At 39.1% G+C, this 16,343-nt stretch overlaps 1 protein-coding gene across 5 annotated transcripts; it reads right to left on the bottom strand.

Moving 5' to 3' along the window:
• Positions 1-1,705: 1,705 nt before the first annotated feature.
• Positions 1,706-14,982, bottom strand: sufu (SUFU negative regulator of hedgehog signaling). Of its 5 annotated transcripts, none has more exons than XM_022762728.1 (13): positions 14,720-14,982; positions 10,563-10,738; positions 10,052-10,186; positions 9,592-9,728; positions 7,962-8,104; positions 7,269-7,354; positions 6,705-6,777; positions 4,840-4,993; positions 4,639-4,741; positions 4,081-4,215; positions 3,024-3,162; positions 2,863-2,931; positions 1,706-2,762 (listed from the first exon to the last, which is right to left on the bottom strand). In XM_022762728.1, exons 1-13 carry the CDS (start codon positions 14,726-14,728, stop codon positions 2,673-2,675), a joined length of 1,449 nt encoding a protein of 482 aa, XP_022618449.1. In that variant the 5' UTR covers positions 14,729-14,982; the 3' UTR covers positions 1,706-2,672. The 5 variants fall into 5 exon arrangements, with proteins under 5 accessions (XP_022618449.1, XP_022618432.1, XP_022618440.1 ...); XM_022762711.1 differs by having other exon boundaries at positions 2,848-2,931; XM_022762719.1 differs by having other exon boundaries at positions 4,840-4,996.
• Positions 14,983-16,343: the final 1,361 nt, after the last annotated feature.

The following is a 16,343-nucleotide window of genomic DNA, read 5'->3' on the forward strand; positions in this document are numbered from 1 at the left end:
CATCCTTTGCACCAGTGGTTACTAAAGTGGAGTCCTGGCTGGCCGGTACAGAAGCTCCCCGGGGGCCCGCGAGAGGGAGGAGAAACACTGAATCACTGAGTCACGCGGAAAAAAGGTTGTGTCTTCCTTCTGTGCGGACAAGTATAGATAAAGTCATCAGTAATAAACAGCAGGTTGATAACTAATGGCGGTATCTATAGTTAATATAGTTTTGTTGATGGTTAAATAATTTACTAATGCTTATAAATCAGTTACAAGCTGTCAAAAAGATAACGTGTTGGGTGGTGAAAAATCTCAAATTTGTGGTTATTTTCCTCCAGCATGGCCGGATTAACCTGTGAGAGGATCCCAGATTAAGAGTTTACCCACCTACTGCCCTCAGTGTAGTGCTTGTACCCTGTGGTTTGTAAATTCAGTCCAGGGTGCACACTGCTCTATAAAAAATAAAAACCTCTATTCTCTACTCTATCCATTTCAATTAAGCAACTTTATTTAGGAATATGCACCATGTGAGCGCATCATAAAACATTCATATTAATAACACAGATCCTAAAAGACATCGCAAAAATGACATGAGTTAATCAAGTCCTAGTTGATAAAGTAATTGAGTGGTGCAAATTCCCTGACAGCTTTTCAGCTATCAATTTAGAAGAAGCAAAGTAACATGCAGTGAACATGAGGCTCATTTGGGGTCCTGCAGCAGTTACCCTCTTTGCCCGGTTGGTAATTCAGCTTTAGGAGAACCACTCCAATGGACTTTTAGACCACTTACCTGCTGGGAAAAGTTTGCAGAACTTCTGGACCAAAATTTATTTATCAACAGCTTATTGACATTCACAATTTATTAAACTTATTAAATTAGAAAGATACTGATAAACCCATGACCCTTATTAATGACTGGGTATCATTTCTAACTGCAGACATAATGGGCAATTAGAAAGTGAGAAACCCAGGAGTATTTAATAATAGATCACTAACATTTAGATCTGATTTAACTATACAGAGCAAGTCACCTCCAGCCCAAGCCATTAATAAGAGCAACCAAAACTTGCTCTTATTACTGGCTTCTAATGGATCTATAAAGTATTATTATACAATTTATCAACCTTTAATTGCGCCGTTAGTTATTACTTATAAGCCCATTGTAAAAGGTTCCTCATTATTCACATATATTTATAGGAAATCATATATAAATAGACATAATATGCTGTGTTCACATAAACACGTTTTAAGAAACAAGTTCCTCTGTAATTCTGCATTAGTGTTCCAGCTTTATTTGTGTAAATATCTACACTCTTTAATGCACTTGGGATTACAATCAGCCAGTTCAGTCAATAAGATAGCAATTACAAAATACCATATCAACAATGTCTAAATTTCGTCACTCTGGAAAAAACAAAACAAAAAAAACAAACAAAAATAAGATTGTATAAGAGTACATTTTTGTAAGAGGACATTGTAGTAAAAGTAGTCTTTTCTTTGATTTGGTGTTAACATGGAATGCAATGACAGCATCAGAAATGCAAGCCAGTGAACGCAGCGGCCTAGAATCAAAGTGATGTTTCTGAACAATCCAGGGGAGCTGAAGGCAAGAGTCAACAGAGAATGTGGTCCTTTTCAGCACAGGGCACTGAGGAATTTTACTCCAACTTTCAAGCAGGTCCTACTGATAAAAAAAAAAAAAATTTAATATTTTGTGGGCCCCGAAAGACAACACATTGAGAGAGGACACTACACACAGATTCCTACTCTTTGCACATTTACAACGGACTTGATGGATTTCATCTCATCACTCTAAAACATGTATCATCAAGCATGGAAAATCTGAAAGAAGACATATTCAAAAAATGATTACTCAATATGGGAGTCATGTTCTTGGCACAGGGGGTAGAGGTGGTTATACCTGCAGCATTTGCCAAATATCTAAGAAAAAGGTTCAGATGCTTGTTTGGTTGTCCCAGTCAAACAGGCAGTGAATAGTAGTTAATAATAGTTCAGCCTGTCATGTCATTCTCTCAGAATCATGACACATTTGAGACACAGACAGTACTGGCAGTGGACTGCCAACAGTTATAACTTTGGTATGACCACAAACACATAAGAGAAAAATGTCCAGCATTTGTAAATACTATACACATTAGCTCAATTGAAAACAATACTGATAGAATGGACTTTTCTGCCCTTTCTAAGGCCACTGGAATAAATAGAATAAAAGTAGTTTGAGAACGGCACCTCATTTATTGCTTGGGATATAATGTCTGGTGATCACAGGATGCATGCTCAACTGCATTTGTGACGTATATGTTGGACCTGGCAGGCCTTACTGGAGGGATGACAACATCCTGTTTTGCCCTACAGCTGGTATGTCACATATAATGATTGTTCTAACAGGTCAACCATCTGGACAGGCTGGCTTGACATTTTCAAAAGCATTCAAGTCTCAGAGAAATGTTGTTAACAGTGGGGATAGTCGGAGAATGCAGTAACAGTTAGAAGTCAGATCATCTTAAGGGATGAAACAGTCTCAGGCCGTCCACTGTGGGAACAACATATCTGTGCACCCTCAGGGTCGCTGCATGTCCTGGGAGCCTTCCTGTTCATGATGCCCCCACCCCCCGAAGTGTGTGTTTGAAGGTATTGTTGGTATTTTCTAGTGATTAAGTGTCTCGGTCTCACTGGAGTGGATTATCAAACACAGAGTCTGGTAGAACAGAGATCTTCAGCTTCTTCTCTGGCCAACTGTACTCCTTTGGTAACTTTGTCTATACAAATGGAAAGGATACACAAGGTTAAACAGGCAGGCAAGTTGAAGAAAACAAAACTGAAAATAAAAGTCAAAATACTTACTTTTTTTTTACTTACCTCCTCACGAGTGTTAAGTTCCTGTAAATCCCCAAGCATCTGCTCCACAAACTCTTCAGTCAACAATATCTATACGGGGAGAGCAGAAAGTCCAAAACATACATTAAATATGAAAGCACAAAATGGAAAATGAGTTTATGTGAGAGTCTGTGGGTGTATACCTGAAGCCAGGGGCCGTGGGCTGCATATGGATGCTCCTCAGTAGCAAAAGCTCCTTCAACTCCTGTAGACACAAATGTAATGGCTGTGTCTCCATTGATACTTTTGTAAGTGAAATGTCTCCCATGGAGCAACCGGCCCCTGTAAAAGATTAAATACAGTACAGCATGAAGTGCAAAGTTCATTACAAGTGTATAATGTGTGTTTTCATTTCTCTTTCCATATGACAATTACTGTCAAGCTTTTTCAAAGCATTTCTGTGATTTTGTGAAGCTTTAAAGAGTTTTCCTGTTGAAGGTAGACAATGCAAAAATAAAAATGTTTGCATGATATTATAATCACAAATTAAATGTAATGTTGCAAGTTTCCTTGTTTGACTTAAAAGAAATATTTCCCTGAGTAATTGTAGACATGTAGAAACAGGCAAGTATTTTGTAATAAATGAACACAGATACTAATAAAACAGTTTTCTAGATATTGTTTGATAAGTTAACTAACTAGTCATTGTGCATGAACTATGTTGACTCCAGTGATTCAATTATCAATGTACAGTAGTAACCTTTACTGGCTTCCCTTGGTTAAGGATCAGAAAAGAGGTAAAAACAGCAAACCTATTTACACAAAACATGCCAGGCAAGTACAGGGGACCAGAGTCCTTATCCCCTCCTTAGGTTAAAAGTGACCAACAATAAATGAATAACGGTCACTTTATTCATGACACAGGTTTATGTTTATTTATGTTTACTTTGAAAATTCGATTTTCTTAAAATAGCACTGAACATTATAATAAATAGCGAGTTTTTTATTTTTGTGACAGTTTGAAGTAACATCAAAGCAAACGTGTGAGGAGGACAATCAAGAGTTTGGAGCTGACTCGCAGAAAGTCCCTACTGAACGTCTGAGAAACTGGCATCATCTGTGTTTTTTCTCTGGTGTTTTATTAAGACATACTGCCACACCCAATCTACATGAAAGTTTGGACTTTTTGTTTATCCGTTTGTCTTACAGGCATTCCCAAAGGGTAAATATCGTGTGTGGGTGGAAGGTGTAGTGCAGTACCGCAGGCAGAGGGGCAGCAGTGTGCCTGACTCTTGGTTGAATTTCAAATGGACGCTCTCCAACTGACGTGTTCGGACCAACTCATGTGGAACAATGGCTGCTGAACTCTCACTCTCCAAACTGTCTTTCCGACTCCTGAGAAACGGACAATGAACAGAAAAGAAAGGTGGAAGGAAAATGTAAGTGAGGAAGTGAGAAATGGTACAATCAGCAATGAGAAGACGGCTGTCTGTGAGAAACGGCCAGTGTGAAGGAAACAATAGCTCTTTGGCCTGTGTATGTATATGTGAGTGTACAGCCACAGATTTCACAACGACTTTCAGAAACTGTTACCTGATTCTGCAGCAGACGCAATGAATTCCACAGAAAAACAGCTACAGGATAGTGACACACCACCATATTATGCTAGTAGCTAAAACACAATGGTGATAAAAATTCAGATGTCAAATGCACCGTGAGTCACTGCACAATGTGGAAGGAGTCATCCTGGTGCAACCTTTGTGCTGAGCTGAACCCATGTTTTTTTTGTGTGTGTTGGTATGTGGGAGGAAGACTCACTGAGGTCTCTCATGACTCTGTCTCTGGGTGTTGATGGGTGGTAGTGCTGCCTTGCTGTTAAACTCCAGTCCTTTTCTCAGGGTCTCCCTGATCTGCTCTGTGTCTGTCAACACACACACAAAGATCAGCATGGAATTATCACACCATGCTCAGTCTTAATTAGAGGATCTACTCTATTCGTTCCTTTGGGACTTGGTATACCTTTGTCTGAGAGCCTGCGTGGCTGTGATCCTATGCAGATGGATCGGCTGTCCTCCTCATCCTCTGGCGGTCGACTCAGATCGTCCCAAACACACTTGGCGCTCACCCCGCTCAGGTTAGAGCCCTCTGTCTCGATACCCTGGTCCACTCTCTCCTGCTTAGATGAGCAAGAAATATACGCAATCATTAACACTAGCTCACATATAGTTAACATTTTCAGAAATGAGAGGACACTGCATAAAGATTTATGCGATAACAGAGGGTTCTTAATACAGTCAGAGAGAAAAATAATGTACAAGTTTATCGATTAACAAAACAGTTGCCAATTTACTGTTGGTGCTGTAACTTAAACTCACACACACTCAGCCCCCCCGAACCAGGAAAGTTCGTGTGTGTTTCATTATGTGGCCAGATCGGGGTCAGTGTGTATCTGTTAGTAAGTCGTAGGTTACCAATCGACCAGACAATGCAGATGTAACCTGGAGGCAGGATATGGGAAATTATTTCGATATGAACAATTAATGAACAACATTCATGTTTTTTCGTTCAGGATATCAAAGATGGGTGCATATGTTTGATGTGGTTTCTCCATGTACCCTCATTCATTTTGGGATATCCAAAGTGATCCCACGCTAGTAGCTCTAAGAAAAGCTGTGCCTAAACTGAGCTATAATAAATATCCAGAAGATTAATCTGCATGGAATCAAGAAGATAGATTGGAGTTCCAAGTTTATAATGGTAAAAGATTTGAGAGATCTAACGAGTTTGTGAGTTCTGAGAAACAAGAACAATCAAATCAACAATGTCCCGGAAGGCCAGAAACAAAGAGAATAAAAAACATGGCGATGCCAGGGACAGTAATGAACAGGTAAATGGTATCCAGCAAAACATAGGGAAAATACTATTTATGCTGATATTGGCTGAACACAAAGTCAAATCTGCTAAAAATGAAGATGAATCATTCGACAAGTAAATTTAGTCCATTGTCTTTGACGTCCTCGCTCAAGGCGTGCATTCACAAGACAAGAGGAAAGTTTCTGTGGAAAAACAGCTGTAATGCTTGTCAGATGAGATGTATTATCAGGAAAATAGAATGAGAAAAAAACAACATTAGAATCCTCAACCTGCCAGAAGAGGAAGAGGGAGTCAGTTTAACTAATTATCGGGTCAATCTGATATTGGTGAAATTAGGAGTAGAAATAACAAGGATTTGGAATGATGCCACTGACTCAGTGTCAAGCAAAAGAAAGACAAATATCCACACTTGATAATCTTGAAGCCATGGAAATACCAGATCAAGGTCAACATACTAAAAGGCACAAGGTACAAAGAGATTAAGATCCAAGACCAGTTGATTAAGAAGACGATGCAAGGATTATCTCCCAATTTCTTTTTCCGGGATGGAGACTGATGAGATCACTCTCACTTTTTTTCAATACCTGTAATAAGCAAATGTACATGGTATGATAACCAGCAGTTTTCACACAATGGTAAACCATGAAAGTGGTATACTTCCAAAACCCTAAAACATATCAGGGCTGATACCCAGGACAAATTCTTGACCTTGTCGAGGCCAAGTTAAAAATAGCTTTCTTTTATCTGTTTATATCTTTGTATATGGACAATCACTTTCCTTAAACTTAACTCTTTACAATGTAGCTCAACTTTTTCACCCAGTTCCCTTTACTGGGCATCTATCCAAACACAGAGCTTCACAATAAACCCCTTGCACAACATAATAGTGGACTGCAATACCTTTTAAAAAGTTAATGCATCATTTTTATATAATACATACCCCTAATCTCACACTGTATAAAGGAAATATAGTGCCCTAAGCTGGATGTAAGAACTTAATAAAGCCTTACTTGTAGGTGTGGGTCGATGTCAAAAATGGTCTCCCCTCTCCTCATATCTGTGATTAGCCAGGGGCCACCAGCTCTGTACACAGGACGATCATCAACATTAGTCCAGGTCTGCGTTAACCTCAAGTTAAACACACAAAGTTAATAAATGGACAAGGAACTACTTCTTTACTCTGCTGCTCACAATGTGTTTGCAGACTGAATGCCATATGTGTTACAGTGGAGTGGTCTTTTCTGTTTTTACTTCAGTTCACACACAAATGCACTTACAAAAAACAGATAGTGTCTTGAAGCAAGTTAAGTTATATTTACTGCACATCTAAATTCTGAGTTTCTCATCACAAACTAAAATTTCTAAGACTGACATTTATGTTGACATAGCAATCCTAAGCTATGAAACAGAGAACTAACCTAACTAATCAACAATCACTTATGAAACAGAGTTAACCAAAAAAATAAAAACCAATGAGAAATAGCATAACCCAATATCTAAAGTATTGTTTTCAAACCTAAAACATGGCTCCGTAATCGAGCCTGAATCATGTGCTAATACATAGGTCTACTCACACTTTGACTCCACGCATCAGCTCCAGGATGCCTTGACCGTTCCACTGTTGGGCTGCCTGTAGCTCCTCTGTGCATACACCCACAATCTACAAGAGACGGTGCACAGCATTGGAGGGTGGTCTACAATCATGTTACTGTATAATGTTTCAGAGTCTTTCTTACTGTTGTTGCTGCTTTCATTTTAATTGGTAAGAACGAAAACTAAATCGATAAGGCTGTTTCAGCATTTCTACAAATGTTTGGTACTACCATGTAATATTGACTAAATGTCACAATCGGTTTAGTCAGATGTATAGCAATGTATTCATTCAACAGTTCAGCTGATGTGATATAAAGAGAAAACAGACACAGCAATATGATTGTTGATGTGCCAGTCTGCTTGTTGCCCTGGGACTGATAATACACATACTGTATTAACTTATTTTTTCTTAAACTTAAAGGCAGATCAGTGTACAAACACTGCTGGGCTCCAAAGATCCATTATTTTACTGGACAATAAAACTATTTAGATTAGGCAAAGGTTTTTCTTTCACGTGTTGACTTTTATTGTTTTAGTTTATCATCTCTGATATTAAATTGCAGGGCTACTGGCATCCTCATCTCCTCTAATGTTGGTCCATGTTTTGTCCAGATCCCAAAAGTGCATCATGTGAAGTTATTTACGCTGTGTGAATATCACATATTTGAACTCACCTGGAGAAAGCTCACTGCGCCAAATGGCGTATGAACTGGCTGCATCTGTGGGTCCTCAGTAAGCAACATATGCTGGATACGAGATTCACTGTTGTCTAGTGGATTGTGCCACGATACATGGTCGCCACTACAAAATGTGTTTTCTGTACAAGAGAGAACAAGAGTAGACATACATTTTAGAGTATGACAAAATATGTTGTTTTAAATTGTCTAAATTGCATTTGGGCCTGTACCCTCAACCAGCCTTGAGAAACACGTGCTCTCCTGCTTTTCATTATTTGACGGAACAGAATTTCTGAGGGGAAGTTACAGTATCAGGAAAAAAGGGGACACAGATCAGCAAAGAATGAGCTTGGGTAAGAGAGAGAGAGAGGGAGAAATCAAAACAAAAAAAACAAAAACAAAACATAAAAACTACATTTCCATCTGAGGAATCTGCTTGGGAGGTAACATCCACCCAGTCCAGATTTGCTGCAGGAGAAAAATGAGGGGGATGATGGCCAGGAATCAGCATTCATTTAGCTCAGGGGCCTAGCCCACCCACGCGCAAATTGACCCCAGCTGGAGAGTAGAGGAGGGTTGGATGGAAAGGAGAGGGGAGCCTGGAGAGAATAGCCCTCTTCTCTTTCTGCGTGGCTTTTAAATGCTCCCTCTGAGCTCAACCACACTTTGTTGTGTACGTTATATACACAACTGAAGGATTTAAAGAACTTAGCAGATCAGTATATACCCATTTCTCTTACACACAGTAAACATTCACACACTACAACAGTGCTCTTGTTTGCCATCCATAAAAAATAATCCTATTAAAATGGTAAAGGGAAAGAAAGGGGAAATTAGACTTCCTGTCAATACCCAGAGCTCCAACAAACACAAATGATGTAAACGAAACTTAAGACCTTTGCTGACAGCAGACTCCTCTATTCATGCATGTTTACATGTATCAGTGGAATTACAAGCTATTTTTACAAAGACCAAATTCCTCACATTCACAAAGACTTGAAAAGAAGGCATGGCAACCGCAGCAAAAGGAGAGTTGATCTATCAAAACCAGTGCAGATAAATCATTTACTAGTCTATTAAGAAATGGTGACTCGATGAGAAAATCATTACTCTTTGACAAAACGTTTCTAGGTGCAGTACGAAGAATGTAAAGCAATGTTTTTTATAACCTCTTAATTGGTCAGTGATATTATTGATTGATCAATTAATCATTTCCTTCTTAAAGTGGCTAAAATAACATTAAATGATAAACAACATCTCCAGAGACCAAATTCATGTCTCAAAACTGCCTGTTCAATCTGACTAGTGGCTAAAAACTAAGCTAAACTAAGAAAAGCAATAGCCTTCTCCATTTTAAAACCAAATGTTTTTAATATGATAAATCTAAATAGCTTCCCTATCATTGGAACATCAATTAGTAAGTATTCTCCTATTCCTCCATCATTATTACTGCAAAAGTGGTCATAATAATGTTTTTCAAAGTAATTTATACTTTTAATCAATGTAGTAGACATTACATGACTTGCCTGGACCTCTTGGTTTTTAATGTGTTGCTTACTCCATGCAAAGATGCAAAACATAAATACCACTGTTTTGTGTTTTTCACCCCTAAACGTTGTGCTCTTACCTGACTGGAACACGTAGCGAGCCAAGCCTTGCATGAGCTCAGCAGGCCAGGTTGGTGGTGCTGTCTCCCCCGTTTCTCTTTTGAGTCTAAAGGTGAGCTCAAAGCCAAATCCACTGGGTCCGTCTGCCCCTGTGAATCTGACACACACAGGCAAGCAACAGTACTTTTATTCTCTTTTATATACATGAAGGTCGTGGAAATCCCACTGCTTCTCAAGATCAACAGCATGCTCCAGAATAATAGCAATAATAGAGGGTCATTAGGTGTAGTGTTAATACTGTGAAAGGGCTCCTGACAAAGGCAATGGGATGTACCAATTTCCATCATTTTTGAAAATTTTAAATAAATTCAATGCAAAAGAGATCAATGAAGCTCTTCATCTTTGTCATCAAATGTGTGTTGAATTTGCACCAACTCCCCAGGGCAACTGGAAGTCAAGTTGTTACATTAGTGTACTTACTCATGAACCCTATTATCCCCATACAGGTCACTCAGTCCAAAGCTGACATAGTGCCAATGCTCCTGGATGTCCTGAGCTGGACAGCCCATATTCCTATACATACTGATGTAGTCTAACGGGTCTGGTCCCCCTAACCTGCGAGAAGCATAAAATGAAAACCATCAGCCATATCAAAATTTTTTATTTCTGTCAATGGACTGCAGTTACTTTTCGGTTCACCCATGTACACACTGTTGGCTTACCTGGGAGGCAATAACTTTTATCCAAGTAGTGAGATACATTCAAATGAATATGTTTTAATTAGGCTAGTATAGCCTGGTACTGACACCTCAAACTCCACACAACAGCAGCCGTTACCTAAAGTTTGGTTCCTGGATTTAGTTGGCTGAAACGTTAGCTTGGCAGCTAAGCTAATTGTTGGCTAGACCCTTGCCATCCCTACATAAACATGTCCCACAAACGCAGTACCTGCAGAGATATCAGACAAGCAACAACAGAACGGGTTACCTACCAGTATTTAACAATGGCTGTTACTTGAAGCGGGTTGGCTTGCTCGGGGTAGAGTCGCCGGCATTCCCCGTAGATAGCCTGCAGTCCGGGAGGAAACAGCGGCACCAGCCCGTGGGCTTGAGCACCACTGGTAGGCCGTACCTCATCCATGCCACGGCCTCGAACAAATCTGGTTATCTATTTAAAAAAACAACGTGAATGCAGGTATCTTCCTCCACTTACTGCCACTTCAACAAAAAGAGACAACACTAAACAATGTAGGCTTCACACTAGTAATGTTGTCTAACAGTAAACAGTTTAACTCGGTTCGTTGAGCTACACACAGAAGGAGCCCAGCCTGTTGCTCATCCTCTACTAAAAAAAAAAAAAAAAAGACCAAGTGCCTAACCATTGGTTAGATGGAGGTCCTGACGTCATTGACTGACGGCAGTAATAACCAATGAGAAAGGTGGTTTAAGTTTGTATAGATTTGTAGATTATTTTGATTGGTCGATACACTGTCAATCAAACAAAAGGAAGGCGTGATTTTAGGGTCCGGTCTTCAATGTTTTTCAGGGGCCAAATGATGGATGCATAGGCCAAATTGATCTTCACAGCAGAGCTAAAGTAACCAGTAGTTGAAGAGGTATTATTCAAATCATTTACTGAAGTATAAGCAACAATTCTAAAATGTATAAATACTTCACTTAAATCCTGCATTCAAAATTTTACTCCAGTTGCCCAGTAGTAGACAAAATGGCAAAATGTACTTAAAGTAGCTTATCTAAAGTATTCATCACACATAAAAATGGCAATTGCGAGCCTATACGATTATATATTATATCATGCAGTTGCAAATAATGATCCAATAAACATCATAATCAGCAAAGAAAACGTCAAGTAAATATTTCATTCTGAAGCAAGTGTAGCAAGGGTTTCTTAAAGGTTTCAGTCAAACCTGTCAGAGAAACATCATTAATTTGAAGACGTCATAGCCTTTGGCCAGTGTGCAGTGGCTGGATTATTGGTCTTTCCACTATGCTGTAAATTAGTTTGCTGTGTAGTTTATATTTTGAATAAAAATCCTGCATTAAACTAATTTATATAGAACTAGAATCTAGAATATCTGTAATGTTGGTGGGAGAGTGCTTGTCTGCTGGGGCTATTCATTGAACATTATCAAGATTTAGATTTACCCCACTTGTTTTTCTGCTGCCTGAATACTGTAATCTTTGGGCTACATGACAGAGGCCTTATTGTATCCCACGTGAGTGATAACAGGAAATGGATGCCAATTTGTTCAATCAAATGTAAATGTCTCAGAAAATCTCAGAAAAATGGAAATATATATCAGCAGACACATCAATAAAAAAAACTAACAACAACATGCTGAGCTGAGGGACCTGAGGGTGTTTTTTATTACTTCCCTCATAAAAGATAATTATGGTATTGCCATCTCCTCCGTAATGCTGAATGTAGTAGTTTTTTCTTTTTCCTTTTTTTTTTTTTTTTTTTAATCAGCCAACAGGTTTTTTTCATGCAAGGCAAAGATAATTTAGACCTGCCTGGATGGTATCAGGGTGTTGTCCATTCTTCACACATTTCCTCTTTATGCTTTGATTTCCTCATACATATTACTTTGCTACATGCTACAGCAGAGCAATGTTTCCATTGCAGTGGGACAATACCGGCTGCCCTTTTCTGCTGATCACCACCACACATTATACACTGCCATATCTGGAGGCCACAATTTTAAGATTCAACCATGAGGGTGAATAATAAAACCACTGTGAGCCCTCTCTTGTGTTGCTGTTCAACCCATGTGGTAGATGTGTGCAAATCTGGCATCTTTGGTCCCTGCGGCTTAATTTCCACCCCGACCACTATGGCTTCAACGCCAGAACAGGGTTTGGACTGAGGGAAAACTTTCTTGGTGGGAGAATGGAAAGGGTGTATAGTCCAGTCATGGTGCTAACAGAGGTCGTCAGAAAGGTTGTGTGTAGTGTGAACAGCATATCCCAGAATGACTGAGACACTACAGGTACCTTAAAATAACTGCTTTAAACTAGCACTGGTCTACTTTTACCTTGAGTCTACTTCTCCTTAACACCGATATATGCTGTTTTATACTTGAGTAGTTTTAGCTGGAAATTTTGTTAGGTTCCTCATACCCCTTCTTCAGCGATGTTGTAATTGAAAAGGACATCAGCTGTGGTATTGGATCATATTATTTATAGATAATCTAGCTAACTGCCATTACCATGACTGCAGATTTCATGGAACTAGATAAGAACTGCAGTTATAAAAGAGGTCCACATGTATGAAGCATGGCAGCCCTTGCCTTGTATTCTTGTGAAATCTATAACCTAAATGTTGCAATATTTTAAAACTCAAACAAAATGTTATGAGAGTTAATAAATTACAAAAGAAAATAATTCAAATAATTCACTTTGATTTACTTTATTAACAAAATACAATATGTTTAACATTAACTTTGATAAACTCTGATCCATAATTTAGAAATGTGTTTATTTTACTCACAGTAATATTAGACACAATTTCAAATGAACTTCTTATGCATCACTTCAAGACAGTTAACATATATATATATATATATATATATATATTTACTCAAACAACATACACAAACATATACAAACAAAAAGTAATCAACCGTAAACCCACGCTTTAGTGCTGTGCAGTAAGGCTGACAAACCAGTACCATGCCAAAAGAACTGAGCCCATAGATGACACCTGAAGATGCCCCCATCTATGGAATTCAGTTCTCATAGTAGAGCACTTATCAAAATGTGGTCCTCGTGAAGCCTCTTGATCAATGAATGGTTTATAATCCTTTGACTCAGCTCAGGCCTCTTTATACTCTTGTCAACTTTTCAGCTTATTGCCTACGTATTAATGAGATAAAACCAAAATAAAGTCTATAATCTAACCATATAGTCTATAACCAGTAACATAAAAACTATAGAAATTCAACAAAAAAGTAGAGGTTAAGTCCCACATGACCATACCTATTTCTAAAGAAAAGCAGGGTAATGATGAGGTGATATCATCAGCCCTACTTCTTTCATCAGAAGATTGTGCAAGAAGTCAGTACAGTGCCAACTAAAGTTGATCTTAAACAGCAATTAATAATGGCTGGCTTTTGCGTAATGCAATTGTGCAATATATAATTTCAAATATATACTTTTTCATAAATTGGCACCAGATTTAGGGGTGTTTTATTGTAAGTGAAATAAAACCACCATGGAAAACAAACCTCCAGAATGCAGTTGTGATTGAATGGATCCAATTCTGTGGTTAGACAGAGCCTATGTAGAGTTTCAGGGTCATCTGTGGAATCCAACCATCTTCTTAGCCTAAGTGTTCCTGGAAATGCTTCACAACCACTGAAATAAAAGTCTGTCCACTGGGCTGATGCAAGCTCTGAATCAGATGGTGGTGATAGTGCTCTTCGGTCAAGACATGAAATGACTCATCAGTTATTGCAGTACACTCCCATGAGAAGAACTTTGGGACAGTGAGATTACTGACATACTGTTGGTCAATTGGTGTATTCAAACCGTCCAAAGTAAGTTTGATATTAACTCTTGTCCACTGAATTACAGGATCTCTTCCGTCATCTATAAAAACCTCTCCTTTCAAGGCCTGGAGTTAATATTGACAGTGACAGTAGAGTGTGATAACTCCTCAATGTTATCTCAGTCACTGTGGGTTATTCAGTTTGGGTGTACATTCTTTTAGGATACACGCAGTAGAGCACAATGATCTGAGGAAGGCCACACCTGAACACATTCAGGAAACTCCTATCTTTCTGGCAGTTGGATTGGGAAACAACCAGTTCTTTTGCCTGTTACTAGACAATCCAGACTAAAAAATCCCCCATGAGGACACTAACCCAGTCTTACAGCCTGCACTCAGTGAAACAGCTCTCATTCAAACACTAAATTGGCTAACATAGTATGACAGTATGACATTAACACTCTTTATCTGCTTGTGCTCAGAAAATGTGGAAGTTGGTGTTTCTTTGTAAGAGCTTCTACCTCTTTCAAAAAAAAATTTCACAACTTAAAACATGTTGAAGGTTTGTAGCTTGTAGTTTTAAATAAAATGTGCCCATGATCTGACCAGTTTGAAAAAGTTTTCTACCGATATACCTACCCCAGTCATTCACTGAAGATTTTCCTTCCAGATCTTTGATACATTAGAAATACATTTCCTCATAAAGGCCTCCCAGGGCTGTGCTCTTTCAGAGTCGAGCTCTGAACACGCTTCAGCAGTCCCATCTCAACAAAAGTATGTTTTAGCGTTGAATCAGCAGCAAGTCTTTCCAAGGCCGAATGAAGATACAGTTAGCCATCTCTCCCCTGTTCACCTGCATGTTCTGCTCGCTCTCCCATGTCCTCCAAGTTGTTCCAAGGAAGGATACTACATAATGTCTGACATTCAGAGCAAAGAACCTTAAATACCACCACCTTTCACATCACCCATCAGCCTCCCTCCCTCCTCTCTATCTGTTTTTCATACACTCCCTCTGTACGGTAAGCCTGAGAGTCACTTCCCAGTAAGAAGGAAACAGTGGGAGTGAACAGCACGCCCCCTCACAGTGAATCAACACATAATAGTTTCTGAGGAAAACCATCTGACTAGCCCTGCCCCCTGTTCCCATAAAGTAAGCAGGGGAAAGGCTGTGTCTACTCGAGGAACCAGGAATTCCCCCACAGGCCATGAACAGCTGTCGAGATGAGAGACGATGACGAAGTGGGCACACTGGAAGTTTGCTGGCCAGGCATATGCAAACAGAAACTGGGTTAGGTTAGTTTGGTTATGAATGTAACAGTGAAATAGCATTTAACACTACAGTATATTAACATGCAATTGGAAATTCTGTCCCCACAGTGTGGGTGTTGAAATGCACAGTCATGTTTGAGCTGGTGACACCATGTTTCCTAGAAAACAGTTTTATCTTTGTTAAATATTATTTATCGGCACAGCAGTGTATACTACTTGCGTCATGGGCATGTTCAGGATGAGGTCAATTAATGTGAATATTTGTGTAGCTGGAGTCATTATTCAGGTGATGTCTGATAGGGGGTGTTTATCAATAACACTGTCTTCCTAAAAATAACTTTGTATGCTCTCTGGTCATAGTCAAACATGACCAGGATGTGACACTTACTGACCTCACTCAGATGCATGTGACAAAATGAGGTCAGCAGGGTAAAAACCCACTACTTTTAAAAGAGCGGGCAGACTGATATTCAGTCTCACTGTTCAGTCACCATGTAAAAAACCCTGTGATTTCCTCATTCTCTTCACCTAGTCACCTCAAATGCAAGAAACTTGCCTGAACCTGATGCATACTTCCTCATAAAAAAAAGTCCTGTCAGATTAATTCAATGGCTTTTCTTGATTGGAATGAAAAGGGGATTCCTCATCGTTTTGGAGAAATTACAGCTTAGTTCCCTTCTTGTACTTGGATGCATTTTTTGCAAGTATTTCCAGGATGTAGTATATACTAATAATGTGTCATGAGGTTTTTGTTTTGCAACACTTAAGATCATGAACTAAATTTAAATTAAGGTAAAAACCGAAAGGAACAGGAGGAACCATTACTAGAATAAGAGGTACAGAGACCCCATAGAGTCCCATCATTGATGTGCAGTGACTCTAGAATCCACTTTCAAACTACATCCTTGGGCTGGTGGGATAAGTTGCAATTGACATTTTGCGCCGAACTTCAGAAACAAGCCTGGCTTTCATGCTGCTGTTTGAACACTGGGGA

Source organism: Seriola dumerili, unplaced genomic scaffold, assembly GCF_002260705.1.
Source record: "Seriola dumerili isolate Sdu_G_001 unplaced genomic scaffold, Sdu_1.0 BDQW01000024.1, whole genome shotgun sequence".
Taxonomy (NCBI): domain Eukaryota; kingdom Metazoa; phylum Chordata; class Actinopteri; order Carangiformes; family Carangidae; genus Seriola; species Seriola dumerili.

Excerpts from the sequence above, each read along its gene's own strand:
- sufu (XM_022762704.1), bottom strand. Across the intron at positions 3,163-4,080 it reads CTGCTGCCCCTCTGCCTGCG|GGGCCGGTTGCTCCATGGGA; the intron begins GTACTGCACTAC and ends AATCTTTTACAG. Across the intron at positions 2,763-2,847 it reads AGGAGGTAAGTAAAAAAAAA|ACAAAGTTACCAAAGGAGTA; the intron begins GTAAGTATTTTG and ends CCATTTGTATAG.